At 40.2% G+C, this 24433-nt stretch overlaps 2 protein-coding genes and 1 long non-coding RNA gene across 12 annotated transcripts in view; 2 read left to right on the forward strand and 1 right to left on the reverse strand.

Moving 5' to 3' along the window:
- The window catches only part of AP1S2 (adaptor related protein complex 1 subunit sigma 2), a 30929-nt gene extending 25002 nt beyond the window's left edge, over positions 1-5927 (forward strand). For 2 of the 8 annotated variants that reach the window (XR_003526814.1, XM_027638364.1), the window contains one exon: positions 3945-5927. Coding sequence is in view for 3 of the 8 variants with exons in the window: in XM_027638364.1 (XP_027494165.1) it covers positions 3945-3992 (48 nt within the window). In the remaining 5 variants the exon portion in view is untranslated. Of the gene's footprint in view, positions 1-215; positions 2645-3084; positions 3094-3569; positions 3753-3944 lie in introns of those variants that run through there. The other 6 variants (XR_003526820.1, XR_003526819.1, XR_003526818.1 and 3 more) reach the window with 5 other exon arrangements.
- Positions 5928-8395: 2468 nt separating this feature from the next.
- Positions 8396-24433, reverse strand: part of ZRSR2 (zinc finger CCCH-type, RNA binding motif and serine/arginine rich 2) — a 16679-nt gene continuing 641 nt past the window's right edge. The window contains exons 2-11 of the mRNA XM_027638341.1: positions 22859-22938; positions 22610-22706; positions 22204-22312; positions 21810-21896; positions 19520-19558; positions 17306-17421; positions 14301-14514; positions 12003-12058; positions 11714-11823; positions 8396-11056 (exon numbers count right to left, since the gene is read on the reverse strand). Coding sequence (XP_027494142.1) covers positions 10575-11056; positions 11714-11823; positions 12003-12058; positions 14301-14514; positions 17306-17421; positions 19520-19558; positions 21810-21896; positions 22204-22312; positions 22610-22706; positions 22859-22938 — 1390 coding nt within the window. The 3' untranslated portion in view covers positions 8396-10574. The remainder of the gene's footprint in view (positions 11057-11713; positions 11824-12002; positions 12059-14300; positions 14515-17305; positions 17422-19519; positions 19559-21809; positions 21897-22203; positions 22313-22609; positions 22707-22858; positions 22939-24433) is intronic.
- Positions 13150-16713, forward strand: LOC113944823. Of its 3 annotated transcripts, XR_003526837.1 has the most exons (4): positions 13150-13266; positions 13954-14045; positions 14940-14990; positions 15883-16713. It is a non-coding gene; the product is annotated as an uncharacterized LOC113944823 (long non-coding RNA). The 3 variants fall into 3 exon arrangements; XR_003526839.1 differs by lacking the exon at positions 13954-14045; XR_003526835.1 differs by lacking the exon at positions 13150-13266 and having other exon boundaries at positions 13556-14045.

Raw genomic sequence — 24433 nt, forward strand, 5'->3', positions numbered from 1 at the left:
TTCTGTGCGTTGTTGGACCCAGTATGCCAATTAGAGGGGGGTAAAATGATGGTTCTCCCCTCAGGAAATTTAGAGCAGCCAAAAATGCAATATTGTATTTCTGTATCAAATGTCCTTTTAATGTCAGAGATACAATAATGAGATAATACTTTTGTTTTCTTGCATATCTCTTCACCGTTTTCTTATGTATAAGAATATGTACGTTTCTTTTGTAGCCACGACATGAATACTTTAATGTACCAGTGTACTAAATGGCTTCATTCATCATGCATGCAGAGTTTCAGAGGAGATAGACCTGTGACTTACTCATGACAGAACATTATCATCAGCTTGCTGAATCCAGTCATCTTGAATCTAATAGAATGCCACAACCATTCTCTGCTGTTGTACTTTCCTCTTCCCCCTCTGTTTTACAGTGTTGTCTCTTCATGTCTCATTTCAACAAAACTTGTGCTTGTTGGCATATGGTTTAACTTTTTTATTGTGTGTAAGCTTGAAGTCTTATGCTTAAAAGTTCTGTAGCATTTTCTGAGCTAAACACCTATACACTGTAACACCTTACTTTAACATTACTCAACCTGTGTTTATCTTTCAGATAGGTTGTGGTGGTATTTAAACATACACTTAAAACCTGTAGGTGAGGTTCATACTTAACAGAGAAACCAGTGAAGGAGCAGTATCATGTGAAATGTCTATACACACAAGTATTAGATGGTGTTATCCACAGTTCTACACAGACCATTATTGCAAAGATGCAAATACCAATTCTCTTTTCCGAAGACTGGCACAATAGTGTGACTGACTTTACAAAGAGGAGAAAGGCAGAATTGATTAGGTCAAAGAGAATGACTTAGATAAATTTGAAGCTAGAACATTTGTATTTAAATGTTCAAAACACTCTTGTGAGTAGTTGAACGGTTGCTGCCACTGAAGGTGAGAATAAGATCATTGCTTTACAAATGAATACTAGAATCATAGAATCATCATAGTTGGAAAAGACCTCTAAGATCACTGAGTCCAACCATTAATGGTTAGGGTTGGAAAGATCTAAGTCCATTAACAGTATACTTGAAATATATCTTCTTAAATTGGCATTTCCAGATTTAAGTGCAGGCTGCCTTGTGTATCTGAGAACTGCCACTGCACATAAGTGCATTCCACTGAAAAGTGGGCAAAGTGAGAGGGCATGTATTGCATCCTCTATTTGTAACCTAAAACCAATGCTGGTTTTGAAAATCGTTTTAGTGTAATTAACAAGGAAGTGGTTACTGAGATTAACCACGAACAGTAGTTCTATATGTGGTAATGCACTACCTTCCAAATGTTAGACTGACATAAAAATGGGAGATTTAGGGGATTAGACAAAAGATTTGGATTGGATTTGCAGCATTCTGGAATCTTAGAAAACAAGATCATAGAAGTGGTTTTCCATTTCCAAGTTTGCCTTTTTTTCTGTAAGCCATTAACAATGTGTTTGGATGTCTGGTTAATGCTGCTTTAGCCTGCATTATTTCATGCCTGTTGGCTTAAAATGCTGTGCATTGAGCTGTAATGAGATGCTGTTTTTCTTGTTATCTGTATACAGCTGCTTGCTTCTAAATGACTAGGTAATGAATTGGCTTTTCTGGCATGTTTGAAATAAAGTATTGCATGCACTTTTGTCTCATGTGAATGACTTTTTTCCTCATCTGTGTTCTGATGTTTCAAATTTGCATTGTTCGCCTTGGGTGATTCTGAGCTGCAGGTAGTGTATAATACTGCAGAACAGTTTCCATAAGAATTGGATGAAATGTTTGACACTTACTAAAACAAATAATGTGAACAAAACATAATTCATTCTGTTTGTTTCTTAAAAGTCATAATTGATGAAATTATTCCTCTAGCAAAACACATTACCCTTTAGGTGTTCCTTGAGATTATATTGTTGATGAGCCTATAAGAAGGCATGACTGCCTCAAGGTTACTGCTGTAGTATTAAAAAAATTGAAATATTACTGTGGTTTATGGGTGAGATATCTGCGGACAAGTAGCCAATGTCCTTGAAATAGGTTGCTTTCAATTTTTAGCCAATGACCTTGATTTACTTGAAGAAATTTAGTCATTTCAGTATATGCCTGCTGAAAATCACCTATGACTTTGAATTGGCAGTGGAGACAACAATACTAAACTGCTCTAAAGACAGCAGCAGCAATGCTCTGTGTTTCTTCATAGCTATTGAGAAATTTGTTTTGAGGCAATTTTGTAAATACCGTTTCACTCCTCAGTAACTCTGAAGCATCCACTGCTGTCTAATCAATTTAAAACTGAAAAGTGGATCTATTACAAATATTTTCAAGACCCTAAAATGCTTGAGAAGGTGTGTTCTGTTAGAATATCCTGAGTTCTGTTGCCATAGTTAGTTAGCAATGTAGGATTTCTTGAGTAAAACCGTTAGGTTGGTCTAAAATGAATGCAACAAAGTAATCTGGGAATATAATAGAACAAGTTATATTGAAAATGCTACATAGCCATTTCTTCAATCAGTGTCTCCTTTTGGGGGATTTGTGTTAAAATACACATGTAAATCTTTAATCCTGCTATCCTGTCTGGCTTTATCAAGGTCACTGCAGTTCTAAGAATATTTAAATATTGCATCAGTGAAGGGAAAAAAAAAAACAAGCCATCACTACATCTTTAATACACCAAGTATCTTGTTTCCAGATTTAACTTGCCTTTTTCTTGCAATTTCTTACTTGTTGCTGGATTTTGGAAGCCATCTAAAAGTGTTCGGAGGAGGCCTGTTCCAAGCTCTGACTGACTTTTAAATGAAGTTGCCTTTAAAGTATCAGAGCTTGTTCCTTCTCCGCTGAATCACCTTATACATGAGCTGAATAAGGATACTAAACTTGATCATTTTGTGCTACATAGTCAAGGTTGAGAGAGAGACAATGTTCAGATGTTATTTGCAAGGTTTGAAGTGTTTCATTATGTATTTTACTGACAACTTTTTTCTAATAAATATTTACAAAGAGTTGAAAAATAATTTGTTGGCTGCCTTAACTGTTATCTACCTTTTTTTCTGCTGCATGACATGTCTTGTTTTAGGATGCTAAAGTAAGTTATTCATACTCTTGTTATTGAAACTGCTTGTTTCCATACGGACACAGTATCCCCTTGTATTTACTATGACATTGTTAGTAATTATGGAAAAGGTCACCCTAATGTTCCTAGTGTAAACAATTTCTGTTGAGATACTATGGAAATAATGAATATAAAACTGATGATAACCCTTTGGAATTTGGTATTAAACAACTTGCTCTGAATCTAAAGAAAGCTTTTTAACATAGAATTAACCTAAAACTTTATGCCTGGTGTGGAATAATAAAATTCCTGACTTAGAAATTCCTCTGCTTCTAAAAGGGGTGAATTTATTTGACACCAGGCATACCAAGGTACCTTGACCTGGTTTTATGAATTAAGCATGGGATCACTGTAAAAAACCCAGACTCTTTATAAAAGAGCTTAAGGGATACTGTGTCTTAGTTGCATCAGTAGTTTCATTCATACATTTATTCATTATTCCCTAACAGATTTTTGAGACCTGTGAAACAATTCACCACAAAAATCACTGACTCCATTGCAAGATGCTTCCCCATCCCTCCCCAATTCCTTTCTCTTTTACTTGGTTGTGATTTGTTCCCTGCTGGTACATCTGAATTGTTTTATTTTTATTGCTCTTAAGGGCAATAAAATCTACCAGCTATTCCTGTGAACCATGACAATCTAATTAACAGCTCTGTGAAAAGTGCAGCTAATACCGTGTTTGCAAATAGCAGTCCTTGTATGTTTTCGTGTCTTTCAGCTTTTCTGTTTTAATTCAGCATCTTCCATACTAACCCATGTTCAGTGCTCCTCAATAGAAACACAGGGTTCATTTACTACTGTCTCAAATTTTCCCTCCGTAGGAAGCAGAGACCCCTCGTAGTGTACTTGAAGAAATCGGATTGACATAAATCTTCAGCTGATGCCATCTCAGTGTTTCATACTGTAAATGTTCACTGCCATCATTGTAATGTTTAGCTAATGGTGTAAGATGCTGTTTGTCAGTATTACTGTTTTACTAAGCTGCTTCTTTCAGGCCTACAAGAAAAAATACTTCTTTTTAAAAAGGGAACAAGAAACCGAAGTTCAAAATTTATAATGAAAGGGAATTAGATTTAAATTGACTCAGTGTCTCCCTTCACTGCATTTATAGGAAAATTGCGTTTGACTTCGATAAGTGTACTGTTTTTTATAAGGAAACTTGACTTCAGGAAATAAATGTATTATTATGACATAGCATAGCATATCTAAATGAAAAGAAACTACACAGACAACTCCAAAAATGAAATGTCATAGTGTGGAAATTGTGTTTATGCAACCAAAGAATTTGTTCATCTACGTTTTAGTCACCATTTATGATAATTCTGCTTATTTCAGTTGTTGCATAAAGAATGGAAATATCTGTTAACTACTGAATTTGTCATTATACCAAAGAATCCTGCCAGGATCTGCATATCAAACTGGTAAACACTGTTAAGGTGATAACTGCTTTTTGCAAGAAAACTGCAAAGTGATTCGCTCACTAGACGTGAGGGTGTATTTTAGTGTAGCTACCTTGAGCAAAACTGTACAAGTTACTATACTCAAAAGGGAATGCATGGAGGAAAGAAGGAAAAAAAACTCAAATAAGGAAACTGTTTTTAGGTCTGATATTAGCTTTATCTGACCATGAACACAGGAAAGGAGGTCAGCTTTCTGACTGAATAGAGGAATTTGCATGATGAAAATCGAATACTTTCAAAGATGGGGAAGACAGTTTTACAAAAGGGACTTTTTATTATTTTCTTTCCAAGTTTACCAATTACTTGTATTTTTGGTGTTTTATAGTTAAGCTTCAATGGGTGTATAGGTACCTGTAGGAAAAAGAAAAGGCCACACTAAGTGTCAGTGTCATTTAGCTGCTTTTCTTGATTTACACCTTAAACGTGGCACATCCCTTAGGAAATTCCTGCGTGATGTACAGTTGAACCAACTAATTTGCAGTGAGAGCTCTTAGGTATTAGATTTGTATAGTATATTCATTGCAAATGTAAACTGATATCCAGTAATATTTTGACACTTTGAGCAGACTTTCAGTAATTATAAACTAAACCTGCTTTGATTGAGGAAATTCCACTGATGTATGGTTTTGAGGACGTAGGGCTGCACTTGGGAGCTGCCAAGTTCTGCTGTGTGTCTTCGTGCTCCCTGTGGAGGTGGGATCATCCCCTCCCTCCTCAGGAATCTAGGAGTTGTGGCTCGTTCACTGCATAGTGCCACATTTTCACAAAGCTTGGCTCTGGCAGTGCTGATGGCAGCAGCACTTCGTGGCCAGCTGGAGAGCTGGGCTGCGGGCTCGATGGGATCACAGTTAAGTGGCGCCAGCAGGAAAAGTGCAGTGTTGCCACTTTCAAGGCCCCTGATCCAGATCCCAGCATAAATGCTTGTGGCAACAGAAAGGCCAGCCGGGGCAGGCCTGTGTGTGCTGCTCCCGTGGCAGTACCGGGCTGGTGCCCGTGAACTCGGGGCATTAGAAGTTGTCTGCGTATGCCCGTTGTAGGATTTACACTTAGAGATTCCAGATTGCAGGAGACTTTTGTCCCAGGGCATCTCCCCAGTGCACAGTGGGCAGGAATAGATGAGGGTGAAATCGCAGTGGAATGACCCTGTGTGTGAGATTGACTTAAATTAAGGTAACTTTACTTCAAACCAGAAGCAATTTTATATGTATTAAACATGTTTTTAAAGTTTACACTGTCACTTGTATGTGCTTGGCTGAATTAAGCTTTCTTGTGATTGTGACAAACTGTTTGACCTCTGTCTGTCACATTGGTTTAGTTGTAATAAATGTCCATTTTTACACCATTGCTCTGTGTTTATATGTAATTAGTCCTGGTGTTTGCAGAGAAAAGAAGAGGCTACTCAGTGCTGGCTTAAAAAAAAAAAGGGAAATTTTATTACAGTGCTTAACCTGTTCTTGAGCACTTCATTAAAAAATGTTGAGTATACTGTGTCCAAGATTAGTTATTTACATCCATTTAAATTGTACAGAAAGCAATAAATTAGCAAGTTTTTGGAAGGCTTACCACATTAAACATGAAATTTATTAAAGTGGATGTTAAATTGATGGGGTAGTACCACTTCATTTGAAAATTAAAAGAAAGCACATGTTCAGAGAGAATTCTAGATAATACAGACTGAATATTCAGTTCCTTTCATGGAATTCTGAGCAAGTCAATTCAATGTTCACAGTCGTGGTCTCAACCAAAAATTTCTCAGACGAATCTGTTCTCCACCTTTCTAAAAGAACTGAACTGGTTGATGATGTCAGCAAAGCATGGGGAAAATTTACCATCTTTGGGCATTTCTGAAATTATTTGAAATAAAATTTTGTTTCTTGAATTTTCTGTCTTGTGGGGAAGGGGTGGGGGGAGCTAAAGAATCAATTGGAATTTCTGGATTGTTTGGGCAAGTTGATTGTTGGCTTGAATGTCTTCAACTTCACTGACTTAAGTTTTTACCTTGTGCCATGGATTATGCTTGTACAGCTTGCTTTGCAGTCTGTCTCATGGCTTGACAAAGACCGTCAATGTTTCATCATTTTTGGTTTTTAACCATAGATACTGAATTTAGCTGATATATCGGGGTTTATTTTAATTACAGCAAGCTTACAGTGAAAGCAAAAGGAGCTGCACTCTTCAGATGGTGTAAGAAAATAAGTTAGGTTGTTAGGTTACTAACTAGCATAGACTTTCATCTTTCATGTTTTGAAAGAAGTGCTGATCCAGGACAGGAAGCAATAGCATCTTTGAGCAGGCTCTTGCATGTCTTTAGAAAAAACCTCAAGTTATTCAGCACACAGGAATGTCACTGGTACACTTGAGAGCAGTTTCTGATACAGTGAACGTGCTAACACAAAACTGGATCCAAGAGAGCCATGCTGCCACCACAGGGCATAAAGCTGGGAGAGGAGTCCCTTGGGATGCATTTTGGACAATGTGCCCTATACACTAAGGAAGGGGCCAGAGAGGGAAGGCCTTTCCGGGTACGCTTGTTCCCCTTCCATAAGAAATGCCGTGCATTCAACACACAGACATGTGCTACCCCTCCTCACCCCGTGATGGGTGTTTGCTACTCTGGACAGGCAGGCAGGGAATGAAATCCCACAGAGGGGGCCAGCTGCAGCTGGAGGAAAGGCAGTGCTGCGAGAGGGCAAGCCCAGTTACCTGATGCCTTAATTCTGCTGGGCAGCAACAGTGCCTCTGCCTATGGGAATTCCTACCATGCTGCCACTATTCCCCTTGTGCTGCTGGAACAAGGCAGCCTTGCTGCCAGGCGGGCTGTTCCTATTCCCACAGATGGGCAGGAGCAGAGCTTGCTACCCATCCTGACTGAAACAGGGTGTCTGGCAGGCTCTGGCACTGCCACCCCACCTCTGCATAAACACCCGCTCTCAGAATCATGCCAAAGCACCTCTGTGATCCCTGCAGAATTCACAAGTGAAAAAAACTATTTTGAAAGCTGCTGCTTTTAAGCAGTCATTAAAAAACAACCCAAAACTTGGCCAATATTAGTCCACTTTATAAGGTCCTTTTCTGTGGAATATGCAGAATAACACGCAGTGGGAACAGGCTATTCATTGCAAATTTAAATCCTTTCTATGTTTTTCTGGGGCTTTGCCCCTTTGGGAGAGAAAAGAATTAAGCTTAACATTAAAAAACTTGTAGTCTCTTTGTCTCTCCAGAATAAATAGCTTACTCAGCTAATAATAAAGAAACACAAAACCATGCATATAACACTACTTAAGGCTATGAAGCAGAGAAACAATACTGAAAAATATGAACTCTGAAGTTAGAAAACTGGTTGGATCCCAGGTTTCATGCTGACAAATGCAAGCTAAATGTCAGATCTACAGCACTCAAATTCTGTGTAATAAACAGACTGCAGGTGAAAGTGAAGGGTAATCACAGCTACCAGTCCTACACTGCACAGGTACAGCCAGCATGGTTGGGTCCAGACCTCAAGAAAAACAAGCTGAAGCTTCAGCCATGGTAGTAGCAGAAATAAAGTATATTTAAAGTTTACATGCATCTCTGAGCAAGCCTTTTTTTTTTTTTAATTACAAGAACCTTTTTTTTAAAAAGAAAAATACAGCCACTCAGCTTCCCAGATGCCGTTATAAAACTGTAGGGACAAGGAGCCTAATTACCTGTGGAATTCTCACATGGGTGAGAGTTTGTACTTAGCTTCTAATCCTACAGAGACCTGGTTTGCTTATTTCACCCAACAGGTCACAGGTTCCCACCACCCACTCCACCACTCCTTGAGCTTGATAATTCATTTTGCTGGGATAATGCTCCACCACAGCCCAGCCGCGTGACACGGGATGCACAGTGTCTGCAGATGTCCCAAGGCAGCTCTCCCACTGCCTTGGCCAGCAGGCTGGGTCAGCAGCACGAGCTGTGGGAAGCAAGGCAGCCCCAGGGAAAGAAAGATACCAGCCTGCTGGTGACATCTCTGCACATGGGAAATGCCCATTCAGTTCTGCTCCAGGGAACTGAACCAGAGTTTGCCACGTGCTGCACAAGTGACCACTGAGACAATTGAGCATCTACAGAAAAACAGAAACCTCAGGAAAAATCTGTCTGTAAGGTCTAGTCAGAAAAAGGTATGTTATGAGAAACTGGTGGTCACAAATTTCTCAAATGGAATTTAAAATTAGTGCTGTCTATCCTTTGAAATACACCTTTCAAAGTTATTATTTTAAAAGTTATGCTATTACAGCTCCTACATCTGTTAATAACTAAAACATTTAATCAAATTAACTAAGCTACAGCTCTGCCTACAGTTATGACAATATATAGTGAAAGTTGGGTTTGAACTGAACATCAATATATAGCACTTTTGTTGTATTACTCCATATTGGACAACAGTTACACATGAAGAAAGAAGGAAAAATGTATAATCAGCATGCTAGGTGCAGTATGCATTTAGAAAAGCAAAAATATATATATTATATCCAGAAGCAATGTTCACTCACTCTTAACTATCCTGGGGAAAAAAAACATTCTTGCTGTGAGGAATGCTATTGGTAAAGTTTGGATAATCCAGATATTCCATGGTAGTGCATGTTACATCATTGGAATCTTAATGAATTCCTATTTGGGAGCACTTCACGCCTATTTCAGGCTTCTAACTCATGGGGTCTGATCTGTATTCTAAGGGCAGGAGCACAAGTTCTTTGGAGAAGCTAAAGAGAGGGAGGTGTCTCTGCAGACCTGCACCTTCAGCCCCACAAACTGCTTTCCAAGCATCTGAGGTGCGCACATTAAATACCTGAAGTTAAGCTGTATGAAGTACAGTCCATCTAACAGCACAAATCTTTCATTTAAAAGTGAAAAAATATTTATAAGGATTTATCTAACTGCAGGTACTTTACTAATACAGCTGTCGTTTCAAAAAGGTTTTGTCCCTGTAACTTCATTTTTATGTACCCTGCTCTCCACCTTGGCTATAGGAAAGCAAGGCAGTAGGGTGCCTAAAACTGTTTGTAAAATAAACTAAAAACCATAAAAAGTCAAGTCCTCCTCTACCAAAACAAAGTATTCTTTCAGGTATAAACCCTTCAGTTTCTTCAGCCACTGTGCAACTGTCTTGATCGAGCCTTCACAATCACATTTGCATCTTTGGTTCCCAGATGGGACACTTCCACCCCTCCAGCACAGGTTAGGCAAGTTGTTTTCACCTACAAATGGTGTGTAGCCAAGAAGTATGTGAAGCATTTTCTACCCTCACTCAAGGATTACAGTTGCATGGTTTCCACTCTTACTTGGGGATTAAGGTACTGAATAAAATGATTGTTTCTCTGTGTACTTCCTACTCAGTTTTAGTCTACTGCAATCCCTACAGGCAATTAGTCCAGCAGCTCAAGTCAGGGGAGAGAGAAAAATCCAACACTCGTGACCACAAAGCTCCTACTGGGCAAGTACTGTACAATCAAACAGTGGTGTCTTTGAGATCCCTGTACTCAAACTCATAATACGATTATATTTACTTTGTCTAGAAAGAGATTTCCCATAAACAGATGAAAAATACAAACGGCAGTTGTCTACACAGACCTCGGTCTGCAGCGTGCAGGGGTGTAAATCTACTGCACACTGGCTGTTCTGTACTAACTCCCTACAGGACAGGAAACACTTAACACACACAAAACAGAAATAAGCATATACCAAAGAGGCTTTACTTCTCTATTTGTACTCAGTGTGTATCCAGGTGTTGCAGCAGTTCGGAGGGACAGAGTAGCTAGAGTACTTGACGTTCACACCTTCTATAGGACTTAAAACTTTTCATTTTCTGAAGCTTAGCACACAATAAACTAGGTTCCTTTATTAGGAAGAAACATTTTAATGTGCAAGAACACTTTATTTAAAACTCAAAATATATCTGGTGCCCTGTTGTAAAGATTTCTCTGTCAGATCTATTTCTGATCAATTACTGATTTCTAAAAGTAACTCTCACTTTGTTTTGGGAGTTTCACTATTTTTTCCTCTGCTGCTTGATCTCTTTTTACCCCTGCTCCTGGATCGAGAGGAACTCCGGCTTCTGCTCCGACTGCGAGTTCGACTGTGACTTCTGCTGCGACTGCGGCCTCTCCTCTTTCTCCCCCTGCTGTGAGACCTCCTCCTCTCCCGGCTCCTCGACCGCCCCGATCGGCGCCGCCTCTTGTTTTTGCGGCGGTTCTTTTTTCTCTCGGACTCTCCATTTCTCCGGTAAGAATGATCTGGGCTCGGGCTGCCCCTTCTCCTGGACCGGCTGTAATAGTCATCACGATGGCTTGATCTGTTTCTCCTTTCAGAGTTTTTAGACAACTGATTAGTCCGTTCAGGAGAAATACGTATGTCTCTGTTGGCCTCCCAAAACTCATTGTTTGGGTTTTTGAATACGTGAAGAAAGTTGCAGTGTTTCCCTCTTGGACACTTCTGCCTTTCAAATAAGCCTGCAACAGATTAGGGTTTGATTTTTTATGAACCAGATCATCTATTAAATCTCTTTCTTCATTATGTACCTACTGAGGAGAAACTTAATAAACTGAATTTCGCTTCTCCAAACAGAAAAACATGCCTCTGACCACCTATCAATTTAATTCACACAAGATTAATTTTCCTTGTGTACTTTTCTTGGAATTAACTTCTTAACAGCTATGAAGGTTTGGTTTTACCTTAGAACAAATTTCATTTTTCATTTCATTAAATTTCATTTATCTTAATCTAAGGGTGTAAATCTAGATAAGTTAAATGTGATAGCTACTGCTAAGAACTGTTGATAGTTCAGAAACTGCTGCTGCTTTTTGAGAGATAAAGTAGTACTTTGTGTAGTTTCATTTTAAGATTATTATTTCCAAAGCTAGAATCTAAACTTTCTTTTCCAGTCCAAGGTAAATCCACTAAAACAATTCAGGCACTTACATGCCACGGTATAATATTCCTTTTCTTTCCTAGATCTACACAAGCAAGTTAGCACATTTGTCTTCCAAACAGAAATGAACTACAACATTAGGCAGATCCGAAAGCTGCAGACTAATCCTTCTTTTTCACTTCCATTAGTACTCTTTGAGTAACACTCGTTCTCTTTTCCAAGTGTTTACATGACTCACCACAAATAGCAGTTTTCCACCTCGTCACAGGACAGAATTCACAATGAAGCTGTCTGCCTGCATACCATCGTCCACTGAACAGGGCCAGGGCTGCCTGACAGTCCTTCTCTCTTTAAAAAGTGAAACGACACACAGCATTACCATCACACAGTCAGTTCAGACATCACTTACCAATTCTGGCCTCCCATTACAGTATGAGAATGAATCACATGGATTATATAAACACTTCTTATTCATTACTCAACGCTGGAGTTTAGTTCTAGCACTGAGTACGACTGCGAGTACTTACGACTGGTACTGGACATAGACGTTTCCTCGCAGGTGAGGCTCATAGTTGCAGCTGACCTGAGGGGTTGGAAACACAAAGTCAGTGCAGTGGAAGGTTTATGCTGTACAGCAGCTCCTGCATTCTGAGATGGGCCATTCATTTATGAGAGCTCATCCATATCAACTTAGATATGATTTTCTTCTGAACACTTAGTTTTAACCAAAAAAAAAGAAAAAAGCCCTTCTGGCTTATGTTTGACTGTTTCCAGCATTATGCTTTGATTAACTCTGGGACCTCAGCTTCACTTAGCCCACAAGACAGTTTATACTCCATTGTCTTGCACTGGAGTATAGGCCAGCCCTTCAGTGCAACAGACAAATCTGCTCTGAAAACAATTAGCAGTATCCTCATGTGGAAATGTGGCATTCATTACAGTAAGAGACTCTTTAGAGCAATTTACCTTTACAGCATCCCTGTGAGATGGGTTAGAAAAGCTGAAGTCACCAGCTTTCACTGTACAGGTTCCAAAAACCCTTTTTTTGTTATGATTTAGCATTCAGAGTATAACTAAAGCTCTCAAAAAATACACAAATTACCTTCCAGAAAGCCTGCTGCTAATTACAAAAGATTTTGATGGGCAGGCCCAGGCAGGTGGAACACAGTTCTGCAGGGCAGAACTGCAATCCCAACCCCTGTTGCCCCCAGGCCTCTTCCAGTATCTGCACAAGTGAGGCTAGCAGCTCCTTTCATCCCTGAACCCTGACTGATCCTCAGGAAATATTTCTTTGTGCACTGGATCAGGAAAGGGCTTCAGTCACAACAACAAGCAGTTGTATAATTAAATATTACAGGAAGGAGTCAAACTATTTGAGATAAACAATGTCAACACAAGAACAAGAGAGAATGATTTTGGCATAGACATTTTTGGGTAGGAAGAGTGTTTTATTAGGATCTCCCAGACTCTGGAGCAGCTTCCCAGAAAGAACAACAAGAATAAAACCTTGGGCTACACTGGAAAAAGAAATCAGCTGAAAGAGGGGTGTGTATAATCTGATTCTAAACAGTTGCAGAGACTCAGTTCACTCACAGTTAAGATCCCTGCAGCCAACATGTCATTCTGAGGCATATCTAATGTAATGAAAATGTCCATAAGAATCACCTTGTGATTGCACAATTGCCTTGGAAGCCATGGAATGCCACACAAACAACCACAGGGACCCAAGTAGGTGCAGCTTAGCACAGCCACACAGAACGACGATACAAAGTCAAGGATCTGACTTTGCTGGTAAGACATTTTACCCACCTCCATAGGGAATCTACATCCCATCTTCTAGCACAGACCACAGCTTGCTGATAGCCCATGAGTCACAATATGGAGGGGATACTCCTCCAAACAAGTGAAGGTTTCTTACCTATAAAGCTCATTACACAACTATTGAAAATTCACTCTTTCTACTTTCCTCTTGCTTGAAATGCTAATACCACCTCAGTCCCGAGGCACTACTGTCAGTAGATGGAAACAAAAGGAGAAAAGGCACCATGTGCCTCCTGGTGACTGCAAGAAAACTCTCAGGAATGGCAAGCAGAAAGGGATGCTGCAATAGATTCTGATACGAGGAGATTTCACCATCCAAGCTGCATAATTTTGGGGCAACATGGGACTGTTAACACACATCATTCATCTCAGTGGTCTCCATTTACAGATCCCTGCTTTTCCCCATAAGAAATCACAATATAAGTGGGAAAAATTCAGTACAAAACATTCAGCAAACCAAATGCACAAACTAAGGATGGATGACAAATCTAAACACCATTTACATAATGTACCTTTTTATAATTCTTCCTACTGGAATACCTACTAGCTTTGCAGTTCTTTGTAATCTGATTTTATTTTATCCAGTCAGTCCTAAAATGACATTGTTTGGGTGTACACTCCAAATACATTTCATACTCCCACTATTTCATTCCTTAGGCACAAATACAATAGCTCAGATGTATTTATCCTGTCTAACCATCTCAGTGGACCCTCTGGGGCTTAGCACAGGATAAAGAAAGGACTGTGAGGTAAGTGGGCTGTTGAGCAGTGTGAAGAACTTGCAATATAAAAGCACAAGCTTTTATAACAGTCCAGGGGAATGGGAGAGAAGATTCACCCAGAGGAAGACAGTGCTCTGTAACAGCAGTGGCAAGTTTACAGGTGACATGAGAGATGTCCAGCTTGCTGTAAGGACACTGTAGTTTCCTAACGCACACGGGATTTAGCTAGGGCACGCCGGACAGATTTTTCTTAAGGCTTGTAAACCACACTTAGATGCATACCTTGAACTGAACAACCTTCCCCACATTCTGAAATTCAGGGAGCACGTCCTCATAGAACTCCAGGAACTGCTGGTAGGTCTCCTCGTCACTGTACTCAAGACTTGCATCTGTGTCATAGTCATCCCTCCGGCACTGCTCCATGCCAAAGGTGATGAACATCCCTCGGACAAGGAGTGTCTTGCTGGATGTTGGGTAGTTATGCTTGCGAGAACACCTGGAGAGTAGTAGAGAAGAAAGAAAAGTGGAAAGATTGGCACTTGCAGCAGAAAATGTTGAAGCTTCAAACACTTGCCGTTTTCAGTTAGAGTTATTATAAAAGAAAATCCATTAGTGGGAGATCAACGTATTTCAATTAGTAAAACAAATCTTTTGGAGTGAGTTTGCACATAATCTTAATGCTTCCTGCCATGCACAAATACATCGTTGCTTAAGAAGGCGTATCTACAAAAGCTATAGATATCAGCGTCACAATGAGAGCTAAAGTAATTTCTTTCAGGCTACTAGGGTTAAATGTGTTCCCAATTTCTGAAGGGCTTAAAAGATTGCCAGTATTCTTTCTACAAATTCATCTTAAAGCAAATCCCTGCTCTTCTTTCCACAAACTAAACAACTTTCACTGAAATTGTTCTCATCATATAGGGGTGGAGAGAGGGAGTGAGGGAAGGACAGCATGTTTAGACCTGTGGTTGGGTAAGTACAAGACTGCTATTTTTCCACTTCTAAAAAAAACATAAAATAAAAAAACTCTTTAAAGTCAGTCTTATCTTAGTCTGCATCCTCTTGGCAGCCATAAAACTATTAGGTCTCCCTCACCATCCATCATATTCAAGCTACCTCCCTCACATGCTGAAATACAGTTCTCCCCCAGACACCTTTAGATCCAGTAAGAACACAGATGTTGGCCTCGATGTTTATTTCACTGTGCTCTCTGATCTCCATTTCATACTTCCCCAAGCAACTGGGTCATGCACTCTCCAACACATTTCTCCTATTCAGGACATGCTCAGAAAAATATCCAGACAATCTGCCCTCTTCGTCTGGCACTGGCACAGCACAGACAAACTGCAGGGAGGTGAGGTCTCAAAATGGGCAATTCCAACCTAGACTTCAGCTGTGAAGTGTCTTTCTGCACCCAGTCAGTCAGTCACCTTCTGGTTGACACCAGAGTTTAAAAAAAAGCGCCCTATCTCCAAACCCAAAACTAAACCAGGAGACAATTAATTTGATGATTATTATTTTTTTACATTTGAGAAGCTGCCTCCTTTTCCTGTTCAATTTGAATAATAGAACTCAAAAGATTAAATCCAACCAATACTGCCTGTACACAAAATGACTACAGCACGTGACAGAACAAAAGGAAATTAATGACCAAAAAATCCAGTATTACTGCAAAATATTAGGGTTTGAATTAGAGGAAATGGATAATAGTGAACTCAGCCAGTTTTAGCTTCTTCAAGATACAGTGAGCTTTGACAAGATTCAACAATTATTTATTGGTAACACTGGCTCTTAGTTTTTCCCAACTGCTTCCAATCCATCCTTCCAGTCCTTACCCTGGCTGTACCTGTCCTTCAACTTACAGACAGCACTAGTGGTTAAAATGACCAGAATATGAAGGAAGCAGGTATGGAAGGAGAAAGAAGGAAGATGGAGAGGTATCTGAGATCAACAACTATGGATGAAAGAAGAAGGGCAGAATATGATGTTTCTCAGTATTTGTTTTCCAAGCATTATTCACAGTTCAAAGCAAAGCTGAATTCTGTGCAACCCATAAATGATCCATGGAGGTTACCTCTATTAAAAACCACTGAAACAAAAATACTGCAAAGACCTAGACATTTGAAAAGCAAAAATGGTGTCTGCAGTGAAATAGCTGGCCAAATCTTTATTATGGAATTAAACACATATTTCAAAATAGAAAAAAAAGATGTGGACTTGAAGCTTCCATACAGTTGAATTATCCACATAATTATCCACAATATACATCACACTGAAACAAATTACTCCTAGGATAAAGAAAACTATGATAGCTGGACCACACACATTTCAGTGATACAAGTTAGTAAAATAGCTTTATTTATGCTGAAGATTCATGTAATAAATATCAGTGTCCTTCCTTGCTAAGATGTTATTCCTCCTAAACACAACAACAACAAAAAAAATCAGGTATTTTCTAGTCAGATGCAGCATTTGGGTCATCGTTGTTCCTGGTCACTGATGAACATGAACTCGTACCCCATGAATCTGTTTACACTTTTGGCTTTCTCTATGTCCTCAGGCAACAGGTTTTGCCATTTGTTTCATATGAGAAGTCCTTTCTTTTTTAAAGCCAGTAAACACTCAGAAACACCTGATGAAACTGCAAATAATCCTTTCCATCCTACCATGAATTTCCTGTTCATCTATCACAGCCCTCTTCCATCCCTTCTTTCAAAAGAGTCTAGACTCAGTGACTTCTCCTACAGAGCTGTTGCTCATCTCTCATCATCTTGTTGTCCTTCTCTGTTCTTGCCTTTTACTATACTTCCCTCCCCTATCAGTGTACAAGACTCAAGAACTAATGTATCACACACTTAAACAGTGAGAATTCTGGAAGCTTTCACAACAGTGCAGATTTACCTTAACTTGCTTTAGTCCATTTGAGATTTGATTTTATCTTTTAGACAATGCAACATATGCAAAGTAGACAACATAAAAAACCAAAATCTGACATTTCAGGCCTGTACTAATAACAAACCAAATATACTCTGTCTGAATATATCTGTGCATGTGTCAGAGCTAAGGAAAACTAAGTCTGACCAATGTAACCAGAATGCACCATCAATAATATGCCATAAAAAATAGCTCAATTCCAGCCAGGCAATGCTTCTGCTCTCAATCCACATCCAAATACATGAAAGTATTTTATATAGCAATTTTTCTTCAGTTTGCTTATGACCTAACGAAATTGCCTCCCTTTCATCTCCCCAAAACACTTCTATGCTGGTAAATATTCAATTGATTACCTGTCTCCAAATCGGCAGGAACCTGTTTTAATATAGAAGGGGCAATTCGCTCTATCCTTCTCTGTTCCCAGATTCTCTGGGGGCTCTGGGTTATGCCAACTCACACCATTCTCCAGCTGTGGAAAAAAACATTAAAATACACAGAAGTTAGAAATGAATAAAGAAAGGGAATGTCAAAAATAAAACTGACAACTGAATTCACGTGCAATTGTGAGCACTGGGCTGCTACAAGGCAAGCTGAATCTATTTAAAGCATTGTTTTCAAAGCTGCCCAGTGCCTTGGGCAGCTTTATACACCTGTGCCATGCTTTAGCCCCAGCCAGACACCAAGCCCCACACAGCCACTCATTCACTGCCCCACCAGCGGGATCAGGGAGAAAGTAAGAAAGGTAAAAGCTGAAAAACCCATGGGTTGAGATAAAGACAGTTTAATAGGGAAAGCAAAAGCCAGGTACACAAGCAAAGCAAAACAAGGAATTAATTCACTGCTTCCCAAAGGCAGGCAGGTGTTCGGCCATCTCTAGGAGAGCAGGGCACCATCACATGTAACAGTGACTTGGGAAGACAAACACCATCACTCCAAAAGCCCCTGCCCTTCCTCCCTTTTCTTCTCCCAGGTTTATATACTGAGCATGGTGTCATATGGTCTGGAATATCCCTTTGGTCAGTTTGGGTCACCTGTCCCGGCTGTGTCTCCTCCCCAACTCCCATGTATCGCCAACTTCCTTGCCAGTGTGGCAGCATGAAAGGCACAAAAGGCCTTGGCTCTGTGTAAGCCCTGCTCAGCAATAGCAAAAACATCTCTATGTTATCAACCCTATTTTCAGTGCAAATCCAAACCACAGCCACATACTGGCCACCATGAAGAACATTAACCGGCCAAAACCAGCACAACTGGGAGAGAGAAAGCTAGGACTATTCACTTGTTTCAGCAGTAGCTCAAAGCTCAGCAAGCTTAGCATTATTGCTGTTCTGTGCATCTAGAAAAGGCTAAAATAAAAACAACATGCCAAAGGCCAGAATTTAAAAAAATTAAATTCATAGTTAGCACTGGAAGTAAAAGTGCCCATACTGGTCATTTTGGCCCATTAGGATTTCTGTAATTCCAAATGGACTTACCAAGTTGCAAGCCTTGACTGACTACAACCAAGACACACATTTTAAAAAGGGAATTTTCATTCTAACCAAGTAATCTGTAAAGCTGAGTGGTTTTACAGTTCTCCTTTTAAATCAACTGAAAACTGTTTATTTACAAGCAGCATTTTGACCCTGCGACCAGTTCTGTTCATGACTTGCAGCCACAATTTTCTCTCACCAGAACAGCACTGTTACTTCAGCAGTAACTGAACCCTGAACTGATACTATAATGCAGTCTCTTAACATACCACATTTCTGTCTATTCCTTTGCAGACATGGCTGCTAATACATCTTGAGCTCTGGACAGGTAGCAGTTCAGAGCATTCTTCTACCCATATTATGAAACAGAGTTAGATCCCTACCTAAAGAACTGTTTAAACATGATTTGGAACCAAATGTAACTATGGCGATCAACACACAATGGATTAACTAGGTTAAAACTTATTTTTCAGATTCATGCAGTGGTTTAAACAGAGCTAGAATCCTCATGAGTTTAATTTTATGACAGAGATAAAAAGCCAAATTATTCTTTAAGGCAATTTCTAAGATTCAAATGAAAACTGCAGTTTTCTTTGCTACACACTGCCAGCTTGTGATCCATGCTCTTCCAGGCATCTGAACAGTCAGCTTCTTCCTCCCCTACCTTTTTCTTTTCCTTAAGAATCTGTGCCCTTCTCTACCACTGAATCCTCTTATTTAGAGCCTGCCATCTGCTTAAAAAGACAAGTTTGTCTTGCCACCCAGGACTGACAGATTTATTTAGAATTACAATTCACAAATAAACCATCATGCACAGTGTTTTTTAACAGCACACAGCAGTATTTCCAGGTTCATTTTGACTCAGATCTCCTGAACAGTCATCAGCATGCACAGCTGCACTGCCACCAACCAGCCAGAAATATGCTTAATTATGTTCCACCCAGTAAATAATTGTTTACAGCTCATGCAAGCCACTATATATTAAATTTATTCAGGCCATTAGGTTCTCAAGAGCAGATGGACAGCATGCTAGAAGACAAACACCGGATGGAAATTAAATTACTTTTCAGTTCTTTCTCAAAAAGTCTCTGAGCATACCTGGCTTTCAGCTTGATCCAGCATCCTCTGCACAGCTGCCTATAAATGGTGCAAACACAGGACTAGTGAAAACCCTGAGGACACGCAAAACATCTGTTGTCTTTAGTTAAGAACCTAATTTATAATACGCAATGATTATGCATAATGAAAATTTGATGGGGTTTGCTTTAAAAACAGGAGATTTACTTTGGCTCTGTAGCAGTTCATGTACTGCAAAGTTGTTAAAGGATACATCAGACAAGACCCTTATGTAGATGATTTTCTAAAGTAAACAATGGACATCTTAGAAGTTTAATTTTCTTTTTTAAAACTGTCATTGAACTACTGAATATTTAAATGTATCTCCTGCTCTAGCACACAGCCTGGTTACAGGTAAGTCCATAATTGTTTAGCTGCACTAAACTTTTTAACTTAAGCATTCTGTGTAACACACAGAAAAACACAATGCTCAGTGAGTCTCTGTTAAAGCAAAAGATGTAACTATTAAGAAGCCTAAACATCATAAGTTAACTGTACCTAGCCTTCCAAATACAGGAAGACAATGAAGATATTCTTTCCCTTACTTCTTCTAACTGGGCTGAGCAAAACTATATCACTCTCCAAATCTGGCTGGAAATTGGTTCTGACAAATTATTCTAAGAAGTTCAAAGAAAAAAAAGACATTTAAACATAATCAAAACAAGAAAATATGCTAGCACTGTTCTAATTTGGAAAAGAATTAATTAAATTAAAAAAGAGCAAATAAAAATTAAAAAATGCAATCCAAGATGAGAACACAGAGAGCATCTGGTACTAATCATGAAGAATGTCAGATTTTATCCATCCTATTAAAGAAAACCAAAACAGAATAAACATACAAAAAACCAAACCACATAAACAGAAAAACAAGCCAAAATAAAAACACAAATAAAGCCCCAAACTACCACCAGTCACGAAATCATAAAATCTATTTTTTCATCTTAGGGAGGGAAATCAGCTTCTTTTTTAAATCACTGCTAGAATTTGAATAAACTGCTGTTTCAAGACACAGGCAAAATCAATTAAACAACTTTCTGTTGCTGGAATGGGTGGCTCCACTCCTAGCTGGGTAATCAGTTTCCCTCTGGCTGCTGTCAATGCCCTCTATGAGCCAACTGAACTCACTAACACAGTAAAATAGTAACCAAGAAAAACACAAAGCAAACAAGCCAACAAGGAAGCAAAAAAGAAAGCAGCTTCCATCTAGTTCAGAGAACCAAATTACCCCACTGAGGGCTTGGGCAAACCCAGGCACGAGGAGAGAGGGGAGGAACAAAATCTTGCTGTTACCATGGTTCAACTCTCTTTGAACTATATCTCAACCTTAAATCAAGGACACGAGCATCGTTTTCTCTCCCTATTTACTGCAAAGAGAGAAATGGACTCAACACTAGAGGAAGTAAGACAGGAAATACAACAACTGCTGTTCTTTGGCATTCCTTGTGCAAGTCTTACATCATCAGTGGCACAACCAGCTATTAACTGCGGGTGACATAACTATCTGCTCATGGCTCCTCTCCTGCTGTGGTTACCAGACACAGTAGCAAGACATCTCCCAATTAAAAGACTGGAAACTTTTGTGATTGTGGAGAATAAAAAATGACCCGATCCTAGAAAGCTGCAGTCACCCTTCACTGGGAATAACAGGCCAGTCCTCACACTGGATTTCTGTACAGGACATCTTACATCCAGGTCATTGAACTTCTAAAACTTAAGAAGAATGTATCATTAACAGAAACGTCATCAATGACTTGTATCTTCAGTATAATTTTTTATTCCACCCAAGGAGCTCTGAAAAAAGATACGTCCTGTTGGATGAGTCAGGTAAAGAAGAGCTGTAACACATCTTTTGATTAAGAACTGTGTTAAGGAACAGCAGCAATGTACTTCCATATTCCATATCCTCTTTGGGCATTTTCTTCAGCACTGACTGTGTTCAACTGAGACATTAAGGAAGGACCGTCTTTAACACATGATGCAGAAAGTGCACAAATCAGAACCTGCATTGGCAGTGTGCCTTCATATTTAACTGATGTAAGCAATTACATACTCTGGACAACCAGATGTGTTAAAACAAGTTACCCTTTATATGGATCCATTAGATGCTCTTTAACAGTGATTCACAGTTTTAGGAAATCAAACAGAATGGAGTAACCAACACATTTATACATTTGCTAATTATAACAAAATCCCTCTTCAACATGCATAACTGTTGCATTTCATCACGTAACAGGATATGTAACATGTTTATCCTCCCACCACCAGGAATCACCTCTCTCTCTTTCTTCTCCTGTTGCTTCTGCTGTGCCACTTCTCTCTCTTTTCTTTGCTGCTCTTCCCATTCTTCTTTGATCTTCCTCTTTATGATAAAAAAATTAATTATTTAAGGAAATAGTGCTTTATAATCCAAGTCAAAATTATCTTGTTTGACCCAAACAACTCCTTGATCATTAAGTTTCCATCCAATCACAAGCAACTAATCTCTGGACAAAAACTCTTTAAAAGAGTTGCTGTTTTCTCTTCCTTTTCAATTTTGCTCTTCTAAATGAAAGACAAAAGAGCTTGTGCTTTTAAACACACAAGGATCAAGAAAAATAGGTCCATGACCATTACCCTAAGTCTACCTTATTTCCAGGCACAACAGTGACAGTCAGTTTATACATCACCTCTTCTTCTTCTTGCCGTTTTCTTGCAGCCTCTTCTTTTTCTTTCTTTAGCTTGAACTCTTCTTGGGCCTTTTCTTCTCTCAGCAGCCACTGCTCATGTAGTTTTTGTCTACCAAGGAAACCAGACACTACTCAGACCCTCCATTTAATGAGTATCCAGAACTGACGTGATTTTCATGTACAGAATTCAAATTTATTGCTCCAGAAATAACTGCAGCTTATCTAATCTTCCTTAAAAGAGAAAATTCAAATGGAATCATTCAGGCATTAGAGAAAAGAATGGTGTAATCTGAAATATTAAAAAAATATTCTGTTTTACAGAATATATTCAAACTTTTCAAAGTATAAAAATGGAATTGACTACCTAAGTGTCTACTGCATATATGCCATTTCAAAGATTTTTCACCTTTCTGCCTCAAGTTTTTTTTCTTCTTCTTCTTCCTCCTCTTTCTCCACTTCCTCCTCTTCTTCCTCAGACACAGATTCATCTTTTTCTGTAGCTTCTGAGAAAAAAACACAAAACAATGCATCTACATAACTGGATGCTACAGCCAGCAAAGGATACACAGAATTATATCCTTAAAAAAAAAAAAAGAAAAAGAAAAAACCCAATCACTTCTAGTTCCACTGACAGCATCAAGCACTTCACAGTTACCTGAGTCCCTTAGTTTGGCAAGCGCCTGTCGCTTTTTTTTCCTCTTCTCTTTCTTCAGAATAGCTCTGTACTTTTGATGGCTGAAGATGAGGAACATGAAGATGAGAAAACAGCCAAACAACTAATTTTTACCGTCATACATGCAATTAATTTCCTTCAGCAGAAAAAAATCCCACAAAATGCAAAATTAACAGCCACTCGTATGAAACAGTAACTCTGCAGCAGCATCTGACATGACAATGAAATCTGTAGATCTGTGGCTGTGCTCTTAGAGGTACACATGGACAGCAGCAACAAGACACCACACAGGGTCTCATCCTTCTTGAGCTCTGCAGTGTTTGACATTATCACCAACTTCATGAAATCTCTCTCAGCTACTGAAACTTGGTCACTAGATCAGATCAGGGAGCAAAACTTGGGGATCTTCTACCCTCCAATTTTGGCACACCTTTCAGCACATTCTAGTCTTTTTATGAAATTACAAGTTTTCTCTCATCTCCCTTGATACTCTCCACTGGCAACAATCTCAATGCACAGATAACAAAACTCACACGACACACCCCACAATGCTCAGCTCTGCTCTTCTGCTGCAGAAGCTTGGCCAGACTCTCCCTTGCTTGTCTGACAGCTCTGCATGGCTGCCTATAACCAGCACCATGTTTGCACTGTGGATAATCTAAGTATCTAAAACCTTTTCACATCAACTGCTTTTCTGACAATTTTCATTCAAGGTCCCTCTTCCATGCCAGTTCATAATGGAAAAATAGGAGGGAGGGACGATCTCCAACTCCTGTCATTGTGCCACACCAAACACTGACAGGACATCAAAACCTTCCCATTTTGGAGTGTGCAATTTTAAAAGATTCCACAAGCATAACTCAGAACTTCACCAGCATCCCCAATCCTTCTGTTCAGGGCTGCTCACATGGTCACCACCTGCAGTGGTGCCATGGTGACACCAGGGTGGCTGTCACGGGAGCAGCACTGCCCTCAAAAGCACTGTCCCTACATGGGCCCTCTGACCTGGCCAGCCTGGACACTCCGTGTCTCTGCCTAAAACGGAATGCATCCCTCAGCAGGTGCCTGGAGATGAAAGCAAGAACCTCCTTCCCAGTTCCCACGCTTCCTTAGGCACTCCTGAAGCCCAAGGCAGGAAGGGGGAGAACAACTCCCCTCACTCCCGTGCCAGCCACAGCACACCGCTGAGGCGCACGGAGCAGCACCGCCCCAACAGCTCCAGGGCTGGGCTTCGTCTCCCCCTCGAGCCGAATGGCATCGGAGCACGGCCTTGGCAAAGACCTGGACACCCGGGCCGGGGGCTCCCATCCCTGCGGCGGGGCCGGATAGGGCTCAGCCCGGGCACGCACATCCCGCAGCCTCCCCGCGCCTCTCATCGTCACGGCCGCTCCATCAGGCACTCCCCGCCCCGCGCGGCTCGGGCGGGCACGGCGGCCCCGCTGCCCCGGGACCGGCAGGGAGCGGCCCCGGCAGCGCCCCCCGCCCCGCCTGCCGGCTGCCCCCACGGCCCCGCTCGCTGCCCCTGCACGGCCGCGCTCCCGCCCCGCACCTCCCGGC

The sequence above is a fragment of the Corapipo altera genome, unplaced genomic scaffold (assembly GCF_003945725.1).
Source record: "Corapipo altera isolate COAL_440 unplaced genomic scaffold, ASM394572v1 0, whole genome shotgun sequence".
Classification (NCBI taxonomy): Eukaryota; Metazoa; Chordata; class Aves; order Passeriformes; family Pipridae; genus Corapipo; species Corapipo altera.